At 21.1% G+C, this 24,318-nt stretch overlaps 1 protein-coding gene and 1 pseudogene across 2 annotated transcripts; both read left to right on the top strand.

The window, feature by feature from the left end:
• Positions 1–376: 376 nt before the first annotated feature.
• Positions 377–10,912, top strand: LOC122710318 (zinc finger CCCH domain-containing protein 13-like). Of its 2 annotated transcripts, XM_043928090.1 has the most exons (10): positions 377–441; positions 616–983; positions 1,286–1,470; positions 5,024–5,134; positions 5,205–5,301; positions 6,511–6,558; positions 6,637–6,780; positions 9,879–10,023; positions 10,100–10,247; positions 10,317–10,912. In XM_043928090.1, exons 2-10 carry the CDS (start codon positions 664–666, stop codon positions 10,334–10,336), a joined length of 1,218 nt encoding a protein of 405 aa, XP_043784025.1. In that variant the 5' UTR covers positions 377–441; positions 616–663; the 3' UTR covers positions 10,337–10,912. The 2 variants fall into 2 exon arrangements, with proteins under 2 accessions (XP_043784025.1, XP_043784016.1); XM_043928081.1 differs by lacking the exon at positions 377–441 and having other exon boundaries at positions 458–983.
• Positions 10,913–15,144: 4,232 nt separating this feature from the next.
• LOC122721113 lies at positions 15,145–23,547 on the top strand (annotated as a pseudogene).
• Positions 23,548–24,318: the final 771 nt, after the last annotated feature.

Genomic DNA, 24,318 nt, shown 5'->3' with positions numbered 1-24,318 from the left:
ATGCAATTTTTAGTTAGTTTTTAGTTGCTGACTAGTAAAGAAAACATACAATATAGTACATTACTTATAATATAATATAATACATAGCAACTGGTTAAGAAAGCATACAATATAGTACATTACTTATAGTATAATATAATACATAGCAACTGGTTAAGAAAGCATACAATATAGTATATTATTTATAGTAATATAATACATAGCAACTTCAATTTTTCCTTTGCAATCTGCAATATCTATATTAATAGAACGTTTAAAAACTTTTTACTAATTTTACAATGTATTTTATTAATAATCTCATTTCTAATTAGTCAAATAATTATCTTATCTTCAATTTTAACTAATCGTACTATGAAGTTAGTAATATAAATAATAAAAAAAAAAAAGTAGGGTTTTTAAAATTTTTCTATTAGCAGCAATGCATGCGTGGATGATTTACATGTAAGTATGTGTATACTTTGAAAATTTAGAGAATTTTTATAATTTTATTTTTTAACATTTTAATGTTTGTTCTCTTTTATTTATTATAATAATAAAATATTTTCTTATACATCATTTGATGTAATGTACATATTTGAATCTTATTATATTTCTAACCTAAAAAAAGATTTGCAGATTAAATTTCATAAATATACATATACTTCTTCGATATTTCTCATAAAAATGAAACGAAATACATCAAGTCATTCGCATCGCGATGAGAGATTTAGACAATCACGCAGTGAAGATAGTGAAACTGGTCTGCGTTCAAGAACAGAAGAAGAACGATTACGACGTAGACGCGAATGGATGATACAACAAGAACGGGAACGAGAACACGAAAGATTGAAGAAAAAGATGATTTTAGAATACGAATTACGACGTGCTCGTGAGAAAAAACTAGCATTATCGAAAAGAAGTAAAACTAAAAGTAGATCCCCAGAAAGCCGGGGAGGTAGAAGTAATGCATCAAACACATCTAAAACATTTATATTATCCGAAAAGTATGTATAAATAAATTAAATAATTTTTAGTTTAGTTATTTATATAAAATTATTTTAAATGTAAATAAAAATAGAGTTTAAAAAAAAAATATTTGAATATTATAGAAATTTATTATTATATTAGATATGCAATATAATTTGAAAAATTGTAAATAAGTACATAAAATAATATAATGTAAAATTTCTAGTAAGATATATTATTTTTATATATAATATTCGAGAAAATTTAATTTATAATTTTAATGAGTTTATTAAAGTCATATAATTTCTTTTTTTAAATAAAAAATTATTTTATACTGCAGATTAGAATCTTCAGATGGTACATCTTTATTTAGAGGACCAGAAGGTACTCAAGTTAGCGCAACAGAACTACGGAAAATTAAGGTAGATATTCACAGAGTTTTGCCAGGAAAACCAACAACAACAACTGATGAACTTAAACGAGATATTATTAATCCTGAAGATGTGATGCTCAAAAGAAGAACGGGTAAAATGTTATTTTTTGTTTCGATTATTAACAATTTAAAAATTTCATCATTCATAAAGAAATAGCAAAGGTATGTATCAATTTAGTGCAAAAGATTAATTATTCCATCAGAAGAAGATGAAACTTTTTCAGCAAAATTCATCAAAAATATATGTGAATTCAACATGCAGTGCAAAAGATTAATTATTCCATCAGAAATAGATGAAACTTTTTCAGCAGAATTCATCAAAAATATATATGAACTCAATATCAAAGATTTTACTTTAACAATTTTTTTAAAAATGTAATTACTGAATTTATAAACTTTTTATAAGCCAAGAAATTTTAAGCTTTGTAATATAAAATCAAGATTTTTATTTTATTTTTTTTATTAATTATCTTTTTTTATGTATATAATTTATTAATTTATTTATTGTTTTTTATTTTTTATTTTTTAAATTTATTTATTTATTAATTTATTTATATATATAATCAAATATTAATATTGAATAATAAATATTTTACTTTACTAAGTGCAATATTTGAAGAATTATAATATATGAATATAAATTTCTACAAAAAAGAAATTTAAGAAGAATTAAATTTATTATCATATATCATTTATAAGTGTAATGATATTTTATGAAATTAATAACATATTCTTCAAAGAAGAATTCATCAAAAAAGAATTCTTCAAAGAAGAATTCATCAAAGAAGAATTCTTCAAAGAAGAATTCATCAAAGAAGAATTCATCAAAGAAGAAAATTTGGACAATGCTGGATCAAAGTATTGAAAATGTAATGTGCAATATGTAAGCACAGTATCATTTATTTTAAGTATTCTAACTTTTTTGCAACAATTGCATTTGAATTTGCACAAAATATTATGCTTTTAGAATATTAATAACACAAAAATAAATATACTGTTATTACTATTCTATCGCTAAAAAACAATTTTTATAAAAATATGCTTTAAATTCTTATTTTCTTTTATGTATTTTTTTTTATGTTTTTGAAATGTTTGCATACTTAAAAATATACAAAAATTTATTATAATATTATTCATTGAGTTTTTTTTTCTAGAACTCAACTTGCAGCAACAGATCATTTAGAAGCTTTGTATTAAGTTTGCATTGTATTTTATCAATAATTTTATTCCCGATTGATTATATTATAGTTTTTTATCCTTTTTTTTTAATTAGTTATGAAGTTATCAATTATTATATATTATTATATACTAAAATATTCTATGTTTATTAATTCTTCAATTAGAAATAATTAACATGTATATGTATAAATATATATATATATATTGTAAAAAGTGTAAAAAATATTTATTATAATTGCATTTTATAATTATTTTTTTTTATTCATAATAATTTTTGTGTATTGTTTTATATATTGGTATGTATTTTTTATGTATTATTTTGATGTAATGTATTTAGATTTTATTATATTTTATTATAATTATATTATATTATATATTTATTATAATTATATTATATTATATATTTATTATAATTATATTTATTATATTATTATAAATATAAAAAAAATTTTTCAGATAAATTTCTCTGATGACAATGAGAGATAATCATGCAGTAAAAATAGCGAAACTAATCTGCGTTCAAGATCAGAAGAAGAACGATTACGACGTAGATGCGAATGGAGGATGCAACAAGAATAGGAACGAGAATAGGAAAAAATAAAAAAAAAGATGATTTTAAGATATGAATTACGTGCTAGTGAGGAAAAACTAGCATTATCTAAAAGAAGGAAACTAAAAGTAGATCCCCAAAAAATCAAAATAAAAGTAATGCATCAAATACATCTAAAATATTTATATTATCCGAAAAGTATGTATGAATAAATTAAATAATTTTTAGTTTAGTTATTTATAAAATTGTTTTAAATATAAATAAAAATAGAGTTTAAAAAAAAAATATTTAAATATTATAGAAATTATATTATATTAGATATGCAATATAATTTGAAAAATTGTAAATAAGTACATAAAATAATATAATGTAAAATTTTCAGTATAAGATATATTATTTTTATATATAATATTCGAAGAGAAAATTTATATATAATATTCGAGAAAATTTAATTTATAATTTTGACATGAAGTTTATTAGAGTCATATTTCCTTTTTTTAAATAAAAAATTATTTTGTACTACTGTACATTAGAATCTTTGAATGATATATCTTTATTTAGAGGATCAGAAGATACTCAAGTTAGTGCAACAGAACTACGAAAAATTAAGATAGATATTCATAGAGTTTTGCCAGGGAAACCAACAACAACAACTGATGAACTTAAACAAGATATTATCAATCCTGAAGATGTGATGCTCAAAAGAAGAACGGGTAAAATGTTATTTTTTGTTTCGATTATTAACAGCTTAAAAATTTATCATCATTGATAAAGAAATAATAAAGGTATGTATCAATTCAGTGCAAAAGATTAATTATTCCACCAGAAGAAGATGAAACTTTTTCAGTAGAATTCAACATTGAAGATTGATACGATATCAGAATTATTATATTATGATATTATGATAATTATCAAAATATGATATTGAAATGAATAATTAATGAAATTATTTAATATTTAATAGAAACTTAAAAATATTTAATAGATATTTATATTTAAATTTTTAAAAAATAATTTTTCTCATTTTTTTCAATTGCAGAAATTTGTCAATTATATTTAAACAATTCTGAATTAAGAAAAATTTTAAAAATTCAAAAAATAAAATTTGTGCAAGATATTTTAGTTCATTTATTCAGTATCATATTTATATTATTAATCAAATATATTTAAGATATAATGTAATAATAAATATGATATAATTCATCAAGAGAGGAAGATTTTAATCAGAGATGATTAGAAGATGATTTTATGATTTTAAAATAGTTTTATTACATATGGACTTTTTTCACATAATTTTTTTATATAAAAATTGATTATTTTTTTAATTAAATGTTTAATGAAAAGTGAATTGATTTTGTAACTCAAAAAAATGAAAAAATATATAATATAAAGTGAAAGATATATACTTCCATAAATTTATAATTATGGATTTATAGATATCATTTTCTAACATTTAAAACTCAAGAAAATTGTAAGTTACACATAGTCTGCTACAAATTCTGAAAAGAGATTTTTATTAATAAAGATTAAATAAATTATGAATTTATATATTTTTTTCAAAATATGGTATAAACCAATGAAAGATTGATTAGTTATGATTTATATTCATTTATATTCATACATTTATATGTAGACATGTATATTTTTACATTATTATATAAAAATAATAATATAAATGATATAAAAAATAATTATCTTTTTCATGTTTTGTAGCTAGTTTATTTATATAATTTCATATATTATTTGTATATTTTATTATTATAAACATCTAGCTTACAATTGTTAAGAAATAGTCAATTTATTTATATATAAGTCTAAATATTTTAAAATCTGTTATCATCATCTATTATGTAGCTCTAATTTATGATTTTATGATTTTTATTTCTAAAAAATTTTATCTAAAAATTTAATTATAGGAGAAGGATCTAAACCTATATTTGAAAGAGAAGAAATAAAAAATGTATTATCAAAAACAAATGAAATTACAGAACATCGTACAGTTTTAGCTGTAAATATTGAAAAACCAGGTATGTTCTTTATTAAAAATATAAACTTTTTATTATTATAACTTAAAATTACATATAATTTTATTTTTAGAAAACGAAACTAAAACATGTAAAAAATATGCTATTTCGTCAAATTCTTTAAGAAGTCGAAGTCGTAGTTTTCAACGTACGACATCCTGTCATTCCAGGTTTGTTTATGTAGCGATAATAATATCGATGGTAATTATATCTTGTAAAGTATCAAAATTGGCATAATAATTTTTATTATACACAATAAGTTATTATTACAAAAGATTATTATATTTATTTAGGAGTTTTATACATTGAATTTAGAATTATTTTGAATTAGAATTATATTTATTTAGGAGTTTTATACATTGAATTTAGTCGAAATTGATCTTTATGTAATTCCTAAATAAATATAATACAATATGTTTTTTATAACTAAAAAATATATTAATTATTAAAAAATTTTTATTAAGAAATTTTTAAATTTTTAAATTAAAAATTTTTTAAATTAATGTTTATATAATGTTAAAATAATGTTTATATAAGTTCTTTGTGAGTTTATAAGTTTATTTGTGAAACTAGCAGATTAAGCAAAAAAGTGAGTTATTGTTTTACTATTGATTCCTATTTTTCATCATATTTTTTTAATTGATCGAAACAATCACATTTAGAATTGAATCGCCGAAAAAAATAAACATATCGAATATGATTAGAACAGAATGATGATTTCGAAACATTACATATAACACATAAACTCATCCCATAAGCAAAATATTAATTATTAATATATGCATAGGTAAATCAAATGGAAATATGTTTTCTTTCTATCATTTCATTTGATATCATGAATAAATTATACATAGACTATATTTTTTTATTTATTATATGTTTTATTGAATATTTTGTATAATAAAAATAAAAATTCTTAATGCCAATTTTATTAAATTATCTAATTCTTTTTATTTAAAAATAACTTTATAAGTTTAATTATATATTGTACTTATAATGTATGCTTTAAAATCATTCTTTTCTCATTTTTTTATACATTTCTGAAATATATTTAGCATATTCAAAATTAAAATAAAAATGTAAAATGATAAAATGAATGCTTTAAAAAAAATTAAAATATTTAATTTTTCAGTAAGAATTAATAAATGAGAAATTTAATTCTAATTTACTTTTATATAGATATTTATATATATTTAATAAATAGAGAAAAAATTTATGCAATATAATATTGATATATATATAATAAAATATAAAGTATTATTTACTATAATAAATAATAAGAATTAAGCATTATGTATTATTATTAATAATTGTTAAATTTAATAATATAATTAAATCTAGAAATTAGATTTTTTATTAATTCTTATTTTTTTTTTTAGATATGAAGATTCAAGACATGAAAACAGAAGTAGTTATAGAAATGATAGGTAATATAATTATAAAATTTTATATATTTATCTAATATCTTTATTTTCTTATTTTATTAAATTATGTATTATGTTCAGGGAAAGAAGTTGCAGTAGAGATAGAAGTAGAGAATACAAAAAAAAGGACAGACGATATGATCAATTGCATAATGTAGAAGAAAAGCATTTACGAGAAAGAACAAATCGTAGACGTTATTCCCGTTCAAGAGAACGAGAGCAAAAGTACGTAACGAAATACATGAAATATATAATATTTCATGTTTAAAAATATCATATTTACCCCTTAACTTATAATATCGTGTGAGAGACATAGTACGATTAGATCAAACCTAAATAATAATGTGAGAGACGTGATACGATGATTGGACTATATGCGATGAACATTTACTAATTTTTTTGGCATTTGGACGTACAGATATATTTTTTTGAAAAATATTAAAAAAATACTTTTAAAAATGTTGTCAAAAAAGAATATTAAACATTATTGGTGATAGTGAAAGTTTTGCTAACATTACAAAAAGTGATTTTATAAATAATGATAATGATAGTAGTGATATTTTATTTCTTCTAAAAATGTTGTAAGTGACTGGTTATAGAAGATAATACCGACGATGAAGATCACAATAATCATCAACAGAGCTATGGATTTGAAAAGAGAAAGCTAATGAAGTCTGGAACTATATGGAGATTCCTGGCATAAAAGTGGCAATTTTAAGTCAACTATTAAAGTGTTCCATAAGTTTCTTTCTTTTTTTTGATACAAAATGAATATATGATATTTGTTGTTGATTTATTGCGTTATATATGTACTATATGTTCTATTTTATCTATCTTCTTCCATCTCTCAGGAAATCTCATTATTCCCTTTTTCCAAAATTGTTGGGAGCGTATTTGCAAAATATTCCTCGAGATGCGTTTTTATCGCTTACGGATTGGAACCGTTTATCATAGAAAGAATTTTTTAATGACAGGAAGTAATAATCGGATAGAATAAAATCTGAGGAGTACAGAATATGTGTACGTCCCAATCAAACTTTTTAGGCTGTAAGCTTTTCTCTTATAGCCAATACAACATACGGTTTTGAATTGTGATGAAAAACGATGCCTCGTCGGTTCACCAATTCTGACCATTTTTCTGGCATTTTTTCAATTTATCAAGCTGATTTGCAATATTTTGCAGAATGGTGGTTTCACTTTGAGAAAAGAATTCGTAGTATACCTTTCCAGTTCCACTAAATGGAAAAGTTTTTTCGGGTGAAGGCTTCGCAACAGTTGAAAGTCTATTATCCTTAAATCAAGTATGTTTTCGATGCACATTTTGATACTTGAAAATCCAAGTCTCATTTTCAGTGATAAGCCTCTTTAAAAAAGAATCTTTCATGTCGCTGGAGAAGTAAATCATAGAGATGCGATTCATAAGACCGGTTTCCGTCAATAATTGTGGAACTCAAACTTTACATCGATTAACATATCTCAAGCTGATTAGGTGATTATGTATCATTGCTTGGGAATGTTAGTGGCATCTACTATCTTACGCACACTATACACTTACATACACTATATCGCGGATTTTCAGCGAGCATGGCCTTGATAAGGTCCGTATTCGTCGCTGCTGGGCAGCCACTGCGGCCTTCATCTTTCGAATCAAAATTGCCAGCTTTAAATTTCTTAAACCAATTGCAGATGATCGTAATAATCGTAGCTTCCCGTACCACTCCACGTACCAAATTTCGTCTGCAATATCATTTGCATTATCACCTTTTTTAAAGCAATGAAGCATAACATGCTACAAATTCGCTTTATTTAGCTATCCATATTGAACGGTGTAGAAAAAAATTTTAAAAGAGATTGTGTCATTAACGAAATATACTTTAAAAGAGCTCTAGGACAACTGAAACCGATACCATAAATGGCTAATAGCCTATAATAAACCTATATATTCATATAAAAATAGCAATTAAAGTCATTCTTAACGTGATGTGAAAGAAATTTATGGGACCTTAATAGGTGAAAACAAAAAAGAATTAAACTTTTTAAATATAATATTTGATAATATATTTTGGGAAAATATTGTCACAGAGACGAATCCGTGACAAATAAACTAAATAATGAACAATATAAATAAAAGATTAAAAATTTGGTTTCCTATAGATTGTAATGAAATCAAAATATATTTTGCACTATGTATAATAATGGGTAAAGTTAAGAAAATAACAATTTAAATGAATTGATCTAAAAGAAAGTTATAGAAGTTATAGAAGAAAGTTATAGAAACTCTAATTTTCAGAAAAACGATACCGTTCAAGAGATTTCTGCGAATAAATAGATGTATACATTTTGCAGATAACAATATAGATAAATTATGTAAAATAAAACCTCGGATAAATTTTTTGAATCAAAAATTTAAAGAAGTATTTACAATGCAAGAGAACATTGTTATCAATGAATCAGATAAAAATCAATTCAATTGTACTTTAAAATTAAAATATATTATTAAATATAATAAGGTAATAATTGGAATTGATTGATAAGATCAAATGTTAGCGTGTTTCCCTGTGATAAGGAAATATATGAAAGAATACCGAAAAAATTTCTTTTTTACCTGTTTGATGTTGCTTTGTTTAATTTCTACATTTTATTCAACAAAACAAATACTAACAAAAAACAAACTTATGCTGAATATAGAATTGAAATAGCGGAATTATTAATAAAAAATATACCGTTACCAGAGTATAAACGAAAAGGATGATTGTCGAACGAAGATTTATCAGAAAGACTGTACACGAAATATTGGGGTTATTTTCCCAACACATAAACTTAATACTATCGAAATCAAAACCAACAAGAAGCTATAAATTTTGTACAAAACATAAAAAGTAGCGAAATAACATACAAGTGCAAAACATATAAAGTTAGATTAATATGTATCAATACGTTTTGAAAAATACCACATAATCGAAGATTATTAAATTTTTGTAAATTTTATCAAGACATTAATAATAATTTAAAATATGTATTTATTTAGAAATTCTAATAAAAATGTTATTTTATGATTTATTATTCACTTCAAAATAATAAATTTTTTTTGTTCAATGATCATTTGATAATAATTATTTATTAAACATCTTGGAAAATAAAATTAGTTGTACTTTATACGTGGATTTACATATCAAAAGATATGATGTGATTTGAATAATTTCGAAAGCTCAGTCAAAATGTGAAATGGCAACGTGAGACCGATATTTTTGTTATTATGGCATATGCTATTGGAAATCGTAAAACAAGTTAAAATTGAATTTTAATTAAATATTTTATTACAGATCATATAAAAATGAAAGAGAATATCGAGAATATCGAGAAACATCGAGAGAACGATCTCGAGATAGAAGAGAACGAGAAAGATCTAGAGAACATAGAATAATTCCATCTTATATTGAACAAATTCCTGTTCCTGTTTATTATGGGGTGAATTTATTTTTTATTTATTTTACTTATCTTTAATTATGAAAAAAAATTTTTTTAAAATATTAAATTTTATTAGAATTTTCCACCAAGGCCAATAATGGTTAGACCTTGGGTTCCAATGCGTGGCCAAGTACCAGGATCTAGGCATATTGGTCCATTAACACCATTTCCACCACGATTTATTCCTCCAGATATGTATAGACTTCGTCCACCTCCAAATCCTAGTATGTTTATAAATTTAAATAATATATATGTGTATAAAGTGTTGTATTAATTTTTCATGTTTTATTTAGGATTTGGACCTATGTATTAATGAAAAATGTGAAAATCTTATAATAGAAAGTTATATGAATAATGAATAATGAATTGAATAATATTGAATAATAAAATATGAGATGACATTTGACAAAAAATAAGAATTCTAAAATCTCATGGTCATGATCGAAATTGGACAACTGATGGCTCACAAGTCAACTATACATTATTTCGTTTGTACAAAAAATTGTAAAAAAATGTCTTCTTTCATACTTTTAAAGAATTTTGTTTTTAGATGATTCAAGAATTTTTCCTCCATTAATGAAGTACATAATATATTTTTGTAATTGTTTCGCTATTCATAATCATATTTCATATATTTTGTTTTACGTAACTATATATATAATAATGGTTAGTATATTTATGCTAAAAATCAATTAATTAAAAGTCATACAATTCCTCGAAGAAAACGAGGAGAACTCGTTTAATCGAGAATCAGAGAGCTCACAGAAAGGAAAAAGTTAGTAGAGTATATATTAAAAATTAGCTGTATACATTGATAATTTAAGATAGTCAATGTATAAGATATAAAAATATTGTAATTTTTTTAATTATTATGTTATAAGAATTTTAATTTTGAAAATTGTAAATTCTTATGAATAATATATATATATATATATAATATATATAATATATATTATTCATTGATATAGCAAGATCATAAATTATTAAATTTCAAATTATTGTAATTTTTAATTTTTTAAATATGATATAGTTAAAATACATTGATCAAGATTTCATATTCTTTTTTTTTTTTTTTTGCTAATAATTCATTCTTTCAATCATTTATACATCTTATATATCTATATATCCTTATTATTATATATAAATTTCAATGGTTGAATTATTTTACGATTTTGCTATATTATAGAATATACTTTTAAATAAAAAATTTAGAGTAAATATTATTTTACTTTTTTTTTTAAATCTTGATTATTATCTATAATATATATCTATTTTAATTTATAATCTTGCTATTTTAATATATAATTATATTATATTTCCAAAATTATCAATTTATCATTTAATGATTTGATCATTAAATGATTAATCGTGTGATAATTAATACACTTATGTTTAACTCTTTGTGCTCCAATGGTGACTCTCGGTCACTACTTGAGTTAATGCCGTAATTCCAGCGGTGACTCTCCAGCACCATTTGGATTGATGCGGCAACTTGAACGGCAACAATATTTATTTATGTTTGATTTTTTTAGAATATCATAAATAGATTTCTAAACTTTTTACATATAATCTTACGAGGTGTAGAATAATATATTAAATGGCTAGATTTCTCAAATTAGACCGTGATCGTAAGTCGAACGACATGTTCGGCGTTAGTCTGAGTTTGATAGTTGTGGTAATAGAAATATTATTTTCAAATTTTTTGAGATTTGTAAACATGGTAATGAAATTAGTTCAAGTGAAGATGAGTTTGATTTTTCGTTATTGAATGACAAAATTACTTCTATTCATAAAGAAATTTATAAATATATTAATAAACGATAAAGAAAGCAATGATGAACATAGAGATGAAATAAGAGATATAAGAAAGCGAAAAATAAGAATAATAGATGTGAATAGTATGTGAAAGCAATAGTTCAAGTAAAGATATCGCAGAAGACACAGAAAATTCCAAATGGATAAAATGCATAGAATCAGAAAATATAGCGAAGAATAATTTGTACCCGGTGAAAAATTTGCAAATATTTATTCGAATATAAATGAACCATTAGATTTTTTAAACTATTTTTTATTGATGAATTTATTAATGAAATAATGCGCGAAACAAATAATTATACGATAAAAAAGTTAGAAGGAAAAGTACTATTACTCTACTTGTCCTGATAAACGAAGATGTATCTTGATAATTGCTTCATAAAATATCACACGAAACAACAATATAGACTTTAATATTCGATAAATTTTGTTTCTTTATACGTAAAGATACATAAAATATTAAAATATAAAAGTTTTATGTGTTAATTTGTATGTGAAATCGTTATAAAAAAGCTGTAAGAAATTCCAACGAACGCGCGGATCCGAGTCTGGAATTGCTGGTTCGACCGAGCGAAACCGGCCTGGAGTGCAAAGGGTTAATATATTTTTATATAACATTTGATTAAAAATATTTAATTTAAACATTTTTATATTAGTTTTATATAGTAATGAAATAGAAAATAATCTTTTTATGTAAATATATGCATGTATATTTAATAGATTTAATGTATTAAATATATTATATTTAAATAAAAGATTTCTTTAAAATTTTTTGTGTTAAAAATAAATTTTTATTAAATCATTGATATAAGTTAATTATTTTTGGAAATTTCTGTATCTAATTTCTGTAACTATATCAATTATATTAATAATTACACAATTACTATTACAATTACTAATAACATGATGATAGCAGACAACTAAGACGTTATAACGGATGAACTAATCAAATCCAATGCCGAGTTTGAACATTCGCCCAAAGAATTGTTTATATTTTATTTTTTTTTTTTGCGAATTCGAAATGTATCGAAGTTTTTGTTTGGTAATTATAGAAAATACTATGACAGAATTCGAAAAAAACCTGACCTTTAATATCGATCCGAATTTTGTATCATCAAATATTATCATTATTATTATATCATTATTATATTTATATTATATCATTATTATATTGTTCATAATATCTTTCGATGCGTGCAATTCATTGATATTACATTTGGCGTCAGTAAGAGTGAATATATTCACGGTTCTATTGCTATTTATCTTTATTATTTGTATTATATATATTACAATACAGTAATATAATAAATTGATACAATGTTATATTTTTTATGATTTAGAAAATATTTTTATTCTTATATATATATTTTTAATACAAATATATTTTATGAAGATTTGATTTCAATTGCTTTTATATAAAATTATTCTTATTTATTTGTAAAAATTGATAATATTTATTTTAACAAATTTCTTTTCATTGATTAACTATAAAACTATAATTTATATATAAAATTATATAAAATTTAAAATGATTTTTATGATCATTTTTTTTTTCTTTTGTTTTTCTTTTTTTTTTCTTTTGATATTTACACTAATAAAAGTATCTTGTTGTGCAAGCAGAGATATATAAATATACAATTTTTATCTAACGAATTTAAAATAATTATTGAACCAATTTTTTAGAGCGATTAATACATTAATTCTAATTTAATTTTTCAAAAAATTAAGAATATTAAATTAAAAATTGAATTTATTACATAAAAATTCTGGAAATAATTAATAATTATTTCTAGAGAATGGAGAATATTTTTTTGACGTGTTTGTACATGTAATTTGATCGTGATATAGCAATGTCTAATATATAGTATATCTCATATATATATTTATCAAGATATAAATCTTGAAATTAACAGTTTCATCTCTTCAAACTAAAAGTAAATAAATCTTGGCCAATTATTTTATTATATTTTAATGATTATCCGTGATTCTATGGATTTATCGATTTTGTATAATTCTTCGAGAGAATTTCTGTTGTAAAAGAGGAATAATAAATATTATTTTAATTGATTATTAAATCGATTTTATATAGATAGTACATAAAAAATTATTATTAACTTTTTTTTTATAATCAAATATTGTTTATTGTACATCAATTTTCTTTAAGGTTTTTAACGGTATATTTAATTATTCTAAGATTTCTTAAACTCTTATAATAACTTAGACCTTGGATTAGTATAGATTAAACAATAAAATAAATTTTTGATTCTTTCAAGAATTTTTGTAAGCACTTTTTCAATAATAAGTTTAGTTTTCTTTTTATGTAAGTATAATTTCTTCTTGATGCTAATGAATTTTTTAGCGAATACAATTTAGATCGATTAATAATAACAATATAAAATACTAAGTGCAATAACAAATGTCTTTGATTATCCGTAATATTTATTAATGTTTATGTATCATCTTTTTTATTGCATTATTTTTTTATTGTTTTATTAATTATTTATTTAACTTATTAAAACAACATATCTGCAACCGTGCACTTATTGAAAGTCTTTCTCACATAGGTGATTTGTTTTTCAATTTTTCAATTCTAATATTTTGAAAATATTATAAAAGATATGTATCTAATTTTGAAAAAGGATTTCCTTTTGTTTTCAACAATTTTTCGTGATAAGATATTGCAAATCTCCAAGAAATAATATCATTAAAAATTTCGAAATTATTTTTTTCTGTTTAATTTGAAAATAAAAATAAATTCAATCCATTTTCATAAAAATAAATAATAGCAAAAATGTAAATTATCTTTTTTTAGACTCGATATAATTTAAGAATAGCCTCTAATATAACTGTTTGGATAAACTTACATTATATATTATTTTCAAATAATCATTAAACTTTCTTCACTAAAGATCAGATAATTTATAATATAAAAACAGATCATTTAGAAGCTTTCCACCAATTCTGCAATATATTTTATCGATAATTTAATTTCTGAATTGCTTTATCTCTACTAACTTCAATTTCATCTAATCGCACTATGAAGTTAGTAATATAAGCAATGAAGATTAAATATAGAATTTTCAAAGTATTCTCTTAGCGGCTTCTCTAAGTGCTTGGGTGATTTATATGTAAGTATATGTATACTGTGAAAGTTTAGAGAGTTTTTATAATTTTATTTAATTTTTATAATATTTTAAAAAAATATTTTTGTTCTTTTTTATTTATTATAATAATAAAATATTTTTTTATACATTGTTTAATGTAATGTATATATTTAAATCTTATTGTACTTTTAACCTAAAAAAAGATTTGCAGGTTAAATTTCATTAATATACATATACTTCTTCGGTATTAAAAATTTATCATAAAAATGAAACGAAATACATCAAGTTATTGTTCAAATCATGATGAGAGATTTAGACAATTACGCAATGAAGATAACGAAATTGGTCTGCGTTCAAGAACAAAAGAAGAACGTTTACAACATAAACGCGAAGAATGGATGATACAACAAGAACGAGAACGAGAATACGAAAAATTGAAAAAGAAGAGGATTTTAGAATATGAATTACGACGTGCTCGTGAGAAAAAATTATCGAAAAGAAGTAAAACTAAAAGTAGATCTCCAGAAAATCGAGATACATCAAACACATCTAAAATATTTATATTATCTGAAAAGTATGTATGAATAAATTAAATAATTTTTAGTTTAGTTATTTATATAAAATTGTTTTAAATATAAATAAAAATAGAGTTTAAAAAAAAAAATATTTGAATATTATAGAAATTATATTATATTAGATATGCAATATAATTTGAAAAATTGTAAATAAATACATAAAATAATGTAAAATTTCTAGTAAGATATGTTATTTTTACATATAATATTCGAGAAAATTTAATTTATAATTTCGATGTGAAGTTTATTAGAGTCACATAATTCATTTTTTTAAATAAAAAATTATTTTATACTGCAGATTAGAATCTTCAAATGATACATCTTTATGTAGAGGACCAGAAGGTACTCAAATTAATGCAACAGAACTACGAAAAATTAAGGTAGATATTTATAGAGTTTTGCCAGGAAAACCAACAACAACAACTGATGAACTTAAACGAGATATTATCAATCCTGAAGATGTGATGCTCAAAAGAAGAACGGGTAAAATGTTATTTTTTGTTTCGATATATTAACAACTTAAAAATTTATCATCATTGATAAAGAAATAGCAAAGGTATGTATCAATTCAATTTGCAAAAGATTAATTATTCCATCAGAGGAAGATAAAACTTTTTCAGTAGAACTTATCAAAAATATGTATGAATTCAACATGGAAGATAACTTTACAGTTTTTTTAAAAATATAATTATTGAATTTTAACAGACTTTTGTATTATTTTTTTTCTATGATTAAATATTAATAATAATTTCATTTTATTAAATGTAACATCATGAAGAATCGTAACATTTTCTATAAATTTTTACAAATAAGAAGATGAATTTATATGTCATATATCTTTTATAATATTCAACAATTTATTGAAATATAAAAATATTTTATGAAGTTAATAACATATTTTTAATTTATCAAAGCAGAAAATTTTAAATAATATGCAGGATCAGAATATTGAAAATATAATGTGCAATATATAAACACAATATCTTTTATCTTAAGAGTTCCAAGAGTGTTTTTATTTGTTTTTTTTAAATTTTTTTGCAAATTGCATTTGATTTTGCACAAAAAAAATTATGCTTTTAATATTAATAAGATGTTATGTTTTTGATATATTGTTTTTAACAATTTTTTTAAAATTGCTTTAAATTTTTATTTTGTTTTGTGCAATCTCTTTATTGATTTAGCTTGGCTTTTGAAATATTTGTATACTTAAAAATAGGAAGAATTGCTTTACAAAATTTCTATTATAAAATAATTTATTTATTATAAATTATTATTAATTATTTATTATAAATTCAATTTTATTAGTACATTTTACACAATTTTTTTTATTAGAACTTAATTATTAGAAAAAGAAAAATTAGTTTTATTATTTTGCAATCAAATATGTAGAATTCGATATTAATATTAAACATAGTACAACTGAAGAATAAATATTGAAGAATAAAACATCTTGAAGATTGATACGATATCAGAATTATTAATAACATGATATTAAAATGAATAATTAATGAAAATATTTAAATAATAGAAGCATTTATGTCTATTAAATTTTAAAGTAATAATTTTTTTTTCATTTTTTTTTAATATCAAAAATTTATCATTTATATTTAAACAATTCTGAATTAAAAAAAATTTAAAGAATTCAAAAAATAAAATTTGTGCATAATTTATATGTCATATTTATGTTATTAGTCTAAATAAATTTAAGATATAATCTAATAGTAAACATGATATAATTCATCAAGTGGAAGATTTTAATCATCTTGGAAGATATGATTTTAAAATTCCAATTTATTACATGAGGATTTATTCTACGTAACTTTCAAAATTTATCATTTTTTAATTAAATGTTTAATAAAAAATGAGATTATCATTGATAAAGAAATAGGTATGTAGAAAAAGGTATGTATCAATTCAATGTAAAAGATTAATTATTCCATCAGAGGAAGATAAAACTTTTCAGAACTCATCAAAAATATGTATGAACTCAACATGGAAGATAACTTTACAATTTTTTCAAAAATAATTATTGAATTTATATTTCAACAGACTTTTGTATTATTTTTTTTCTATAATTAGATATTGATAATAATTTCATTTTATTAAATATAAGATCATGAAGAATCATAACATTTTCTATAAATTTCTACAGATAAGAAGATGGATTTATATATCATATATCTTCTATAATATTCAACAATTTATTGAAATATAAAAATATTTTATGAAGTTAATAATATATTCTTAATTTATCCAAGAAGAAAATTTGAAATACTACGCAGGATCAGAATATTGAAAATATAATGTGCAATATGTAAGCACAATATTTTTTATCTTAAGAGTTCTAAGAGTTTTTATTTGTTTTTTTTTGCAAATTGCATTTGAGTTTGCACAAAAAAAATTATGCTTTTAATATTAATAACATAAAAACAACGTTATGTTTTTGATATATTGTTTTTAAAATTGCTTTAAATTTTTACTTTATTTTGTGCAATCTCTTTATTGATTTAGCTTGGTTTTTGTATACTTAAAAATAGGAAGAATTGCTTTATAAAATTTCCATTATAAAATGATTTATTTATTATAAATTATTATTAATTATTTATTATTCAATTTTTTATTAGTACTTAATTATTAGAAAAAGAAAAATTAGTTTTATTATTTTGCAATCAAATATGTAGAATTCGATATTAATATTAAACATAGTTCTACAACTGAAGAATAAATAATCAAGATTAAAACGTCTTGAAGATTGATACGATATTAGAATTATTAATAATATAATATTGAAATGAATAATTAATGAAAATATTTAAATAATAGAAGCATTTATGTCTATTAAATTTTGAAGTAATAATTTTTTTTCATTTTTGTTTAATTGCAAAAATTTATCAATTATATTTAAACAATTCTGAATTAAGAAAAATTTTAAAAATTCAAAAAATAAAATTTGTGCATAACTTATATATTATATTTATGTTATTACTCAAATATATTTAAGATATAATGTAATAGTAAATATGATATAATTCATCAAGTGGAAGATNCATTCTTAAATTCAGGAAAAATCGATAATTATATATATCTGTAATTTGAATTTTGGTCTTTCTATGGTTAATATTATTATCCCTACAAAAAATTCAATAATTTGAATAATTTAAAATGATAATTTTTTTATATAAGATAATAGAGTAGAGTATAAATTCATGAATTTTTTAAAATTTTTATTAATTATTTTATATTTAGATTTATATTATTAAATTTATATATTATATAATATATTATATATATATATATATTCATCAATTCATGAATTTTTTAAAAGTTTGATTACAGATATGAAATATATTTAAAAACAATGTTTTCAAATTGATTATTTACTTTTGAATATATTGTTATGATAGCTCATTTATAAAAAGTGTTAAAAATGTTGAGATATCATTGTAAATTGAAGATTCTTGAAATAATTTCAAGCAATATTTTTTTTGCAAAAATTTTCATTTATGACTTTATTAATAAAAAACACTAATCACAGAACCCAATATTACGTGCTATCGACGAACAAGCAAAATAATTCGAAGAAATTGTGTTGAATACAACAAATATTTTTTTATCGATAAAAAATTATATCGAATCGTATCATGAATAATAAATAATTAAATATAATATATTTTTTTTGAGATATACTGCTTGGACATTTATTCGTATCGGCAGAATGTAACCAATGCTATTGTCGCGGCTCAATTAGACTACGCATTTCGTAATTGACCAGTATTTTTTTTGTTAATAACTCATTAATCCATAACGATCCATAACGAAAGTTTTTATAAAGGAAAATGTTGTTTGAAATTATCCCAGAAATTTTCAATTTTGTGGATATTCCAACATTTTTGTGATATTCTATATATTGTTTTGTTAATTGTTTAATCTATATTTATCTTATTATTATTATTAATCTATATTAATTATCCCAATTATAATTGTACATTTATATAATTATTATAATTGTATATTTTAAGTTTTATTTTATTTTTACTTTTTTTTTTATATGTTTTACTATGTGTTACTATAATTTTCTTTGTTTCAGCCTTGCTTCACAAGAGATACAAGAAATAGCAGGATTAAACAAGAATATTTGTCATCTCCTGTGCCAACATTATCTTCCTCTTCAAAAAAAAAATGCAGGCGTTTTGCGGTAACTTCATTTAACTTCATTCTATTTACTGTTGGATATTTTTCTATTTGAAAAAGAAATTTATAAATTTTTATTACTTGTGTGATTTTCTTCAAATAGTAAATGCTTCGAAATTTGTCCTTTGTCTCACAGAAAAATCTTGAGTAAAACGTTAATATCTGAATATTATTATCTTTCTTTGGATTCACCGAGTCTCGTCTTCTACTTGCATCTTCTGCGTTAAATTTTTCTTTTTTGAATTTTTCTCGAGTTCTAAATTTCAACAAGTAAATTTCTTTTTCGATTCACCAGAAGAATTCCTCTTATCAGAAGAATTTCATCTTCCTCTTAAAATGAATCTTTCAACACACTTCTTCATCGAACCATCATCTTTTGTATTTGAATTGTAGTTTGAATTCTTTCCAAGATAAAAATTTATCAAAACGTAGAAGCTTTTTGCATATATCCAAATACATATATATAGATTCGAAAATGGAATATTAACAGGAATGATTGTCTGTCCAGATACAGCTGCATAATTTTCAATATTTACATATTTAATTTTCAATATTTACAATATTTACATATTCGAATTATTTACAAAGACAGCTATCTATTCTGTCCGTTTTCGCTGTTCAAATATTCTAGGATTACTGTTAATAATAGAAGATAGTGATGATGTTCTTCGAAACGAGCGATCCTTTTATCTTCTATTGCACATCGTTGAGTTACTTTCTCTATCACTTCTCTATCTTCATTTTATAGAAGTGGTTGATGTTCCTCTTCCCATCGATTATTTAAAAAATGATGATGTGAATTGTTCCTCAATGATGAAAATCAAAATCAATTACCAACTCTACGAGAAGAGAGCTTTCTTCCGAGGAATTTCGTATCAGTGAACATTTTTTTTTCTTTTTAAAAGAAAAATCCTCCAACATACCATTTCTGATACCAATGTTGCATCCATTATCACTCGTTTTTTCTTCATAGTAATTTTATTTATACATACAATTTAATATCAATTTGAATTTATTTTTTCAATGGTAACTATTATAAAATACAATAATCTCCACGAAAACAGAGGATAACATATTTGCTCTATTCCATGACCGATATTAAACTTTTGCTTTATGGATATATTTAATTTCGATAACAACCGATGTTGTCGTTTCCTGTGCCATGGTTCATTTTGATCATAATGTTCCACATTATAGTTGTTATGCTTATAATAATATTTTCCATATATTTTTGATAAAAATAACATTATACAATATTTATTTTAAATATTAAAATATAGATTTATAAAATCTTTGATACTTCGATATTTTTTGCTAAATAAGAATTAATATAAATTTTTTTATTATTTTATTATTTTATTGATAACTAATAGAATTTATTATTAGCATTTTTTTTCATTTGATACTGATATAATATAAAATTTTTAGATATGCTTTTTACTCAGATAATATAATATTAATAATAATAATTAATAAAAATTACTAGAAAGAAGGTAAGTAATATTAATTAAATTTTAAATTAACTTTTATTAAAAAATTTTTAAATTAATGTTTATATAAATATTATTCATATATCGCTAACAAAGTGAAAAAGTATTTACCCACTATTTGATATTCTTACGTCATACTGATGTAATATTTTCCTAATTGGATAAAATAATATATAATAGTAAATTGAATTGCAAAAAAATTAATATTATGTATATATGTATATAGAATATTGCATAAAAAAATAAGCATAAATTAAGCATTTTATGTTACTATTATTAACTTTTAAATTTAATATACAATATAATTAATCTATATATAATTATCTAGAAACTAGAATCTTTATCAATTAATTCTTTTTAAATTTTTCACAACATAGAATAGAAATAATAAATATATGATAACATAACTGCTTAAAATTTTACATGTTTATTTAATATGTTCATTTTCTTAAATGATTTAATAAAAAATTTTATATAATTAAATTTATTAATATAATTTATTATTCAGGAAAAGAAGTTGCAGTAGAGATAGAAATAAAGAATATAAAAAAAAGGATAGGCAATATGAAAAATTACACAATGAAAAAGAAAAATTTTTACAAGAAAAAACAAGTCGTAAGCGTTATTCTCCTTCAAGAGAACGAGAGCAAAAGTATGAAACGAAATACATGAAATANGATATGCTTTTTATTCAGATAATATAATGTTAATAATAATGATTAATAAAAATTACTAGAAAGAAGGTAAGTAATATTAATTAAATTTTAAATTAACTTTTATTAAAAAATTTTTAAATTAAATTAAATTAATTTAAATTGTTTATATAAATACTATTTATATACGAGAAAATTGCCAGCAAAGTGAAAAAATATTTACCCATTATTTAATATCTTTACGTCATACGTAATATTTTGCTAATTGGATAAAATAATATATAATAGTAATTGAATTGCAAAAAAATTATTTTGTGCAAAAATATTATTATGTATATATGTAGAATATTAGATAAAAAAAAGCATAAATTAAGCATTATATATTACTATTATTACCTTTTAAATTTAATATACAATATAATTAAATGTATCTAGAAACTAGAATCTTTATCAATTAATTTTTATATCTTTTTAAATTTTCTACAACATAGAATAAAAATGATAAATATATGATAACATAACTACTTAAAACTACTTAAAACTATTTAAAATTTTACATATTTATTTAATATGTTCATTTTCTTAAATGATTTAATAAAAATTTTTATATAATTAAATTTATTAATATAATTTATTATTCAGGGAAAGAAGTTGCAGTAGAGATAGAAATAGAGAATATAAAAAAAACAGGCAATATGAAAAATTATACAATGAAAAAGAAAAACTTTTACAAGAAAAGACAAGTCGTAAGCGTTATTCTCGTTCAAGAGAACGAGAGCAAAAGTATGAAACGAAATACATGAAATATATGATATATCGTATTTGTTAAAAATTGAATTTTAATTAAATATTATTACAGATCACACAAAAATGAAAATTCTTATCAAGAATATCGAGAAACATCGAGAGAACGATCTCGAGATAGAAGAGAACGAGAAAGATCTAAAGAACGTAAATCAATTTCATCTTTATCAAACAATTACAATTGCAATAATAATTGCAACAATAACAATTACGAACATTATTACAAACATTATAACCATTATAACAAACATTTATATTACAATATTAATTATATTGAACAAATTCCTGTTCCTGTTTATTATAGGGTGAGTATTTATTTTACATCTCAATTATAAAAGAAAATTTTTTAATATATCTTAATAATTATTATCTTAATAATAATATTTTCTTATTAGAATTTTCCATCAGAACCAATAATGGTTAGACCTTGGGTTTCAATGCAAAAACAAGTACCAAGATTTAGGTATATTGGTCCAACACCACCACGATTCATTCCACCAAATATGTATAGACCACATCCACCTCTAAATCCTAGTATGTTTATAAATTTATATTAATGCACATAAAGTGCTATATTAATTTTTTGTGTTTTATTTAGGATTTGGACCTATGTAATTTAATGAAAATCTTATATAATAAAAAGTTAATGATATATGAACATATTGAATAATGAAATATGAGATGACATTTGATAAAAAATAAAAATCTAAAATTTGTCATAAAATATGTCAAAATTGGATAACTAGCGGCTTGCGAGATAAATCTCTTGTCAAATGATTTATATATCTTTTTCTTTGTTCAAAAAAATCATAAAAAAATGACTCCTTCATGCCTTTAAAGAATTTGGAGAACACAATTTCTCCATGATTAGATTATGTAATATACTTTTTTTTAATCGTTTCACTATTCACAATTATATTTCATATATTTTGTTTCATTAACTATATGTTATATATGCTATATGCTATATGCATACTATATATTGTTTGATTAATTAGGCTTGTTATTGATAATTTAAGATAGTATCAATGTATAAGATAGAAATATTGTAATTTTTTTAATTATATTATAAAAATTTTAATTTTTAAAATTATAAATAAATTCTTAATAAATTCTTAATAATATTATTCATGATATAGTAAGATTATAAATTGAATTATTAAATTTCAAATTATTGTAATTTTTTATTTTTTAAATATGGTATAGTTAAAATACATTAATCAAGATTTCTTCTTTTGAGATTTTTGCTAATCGTTTGTTCATTTCTTCTTTTATTCATTCGTATATCTTTATAAATTTTGATGATTGAATTATGAATTTTACGATTTTACTATATTATAGAATATATGTGTAATTATTTTAAAATAAAAAATTTAGAATAAATCTATTTTATTTTTTAAATTTTGATTATTATCTATAATATATCTATTTTAAATTTTCGAAAATTATATTTTCGAAAATCGTGATCAACTCGTGATCATTAATGATTAACACGTTTTATACTATTTTATGTTTAATGTATTTTTATGTAAAATATTTTTCACAAAATAAAATAATAAATATAAATGAAGTATTTCTTTAAAATTTTGTATTAAAGTAATATATATACTTAAATATATAGTTCATGATATTATTTATTTTATATGATATTATTATCAAATTT

The sequence above is a fragment of the Apis laboriosa genome, unplaced genomic scaffold (assembly GCF_014066325.1).
Source record: "Apis laboriosa isolate Shangri-la unplaced genomic scaffold, ASM1406632v1 scaffold105_cov147, whole genome shotgun sequence".
Lineage (NCBI taxonomy): Eukaryota > Metazoa > Arthropoda > Insecta > Hymenoptera > Apidae > Apis > Apis laboriosa.
This window is presented reverse-complemented; position numbering and strand designations above follow the sequence as displayed.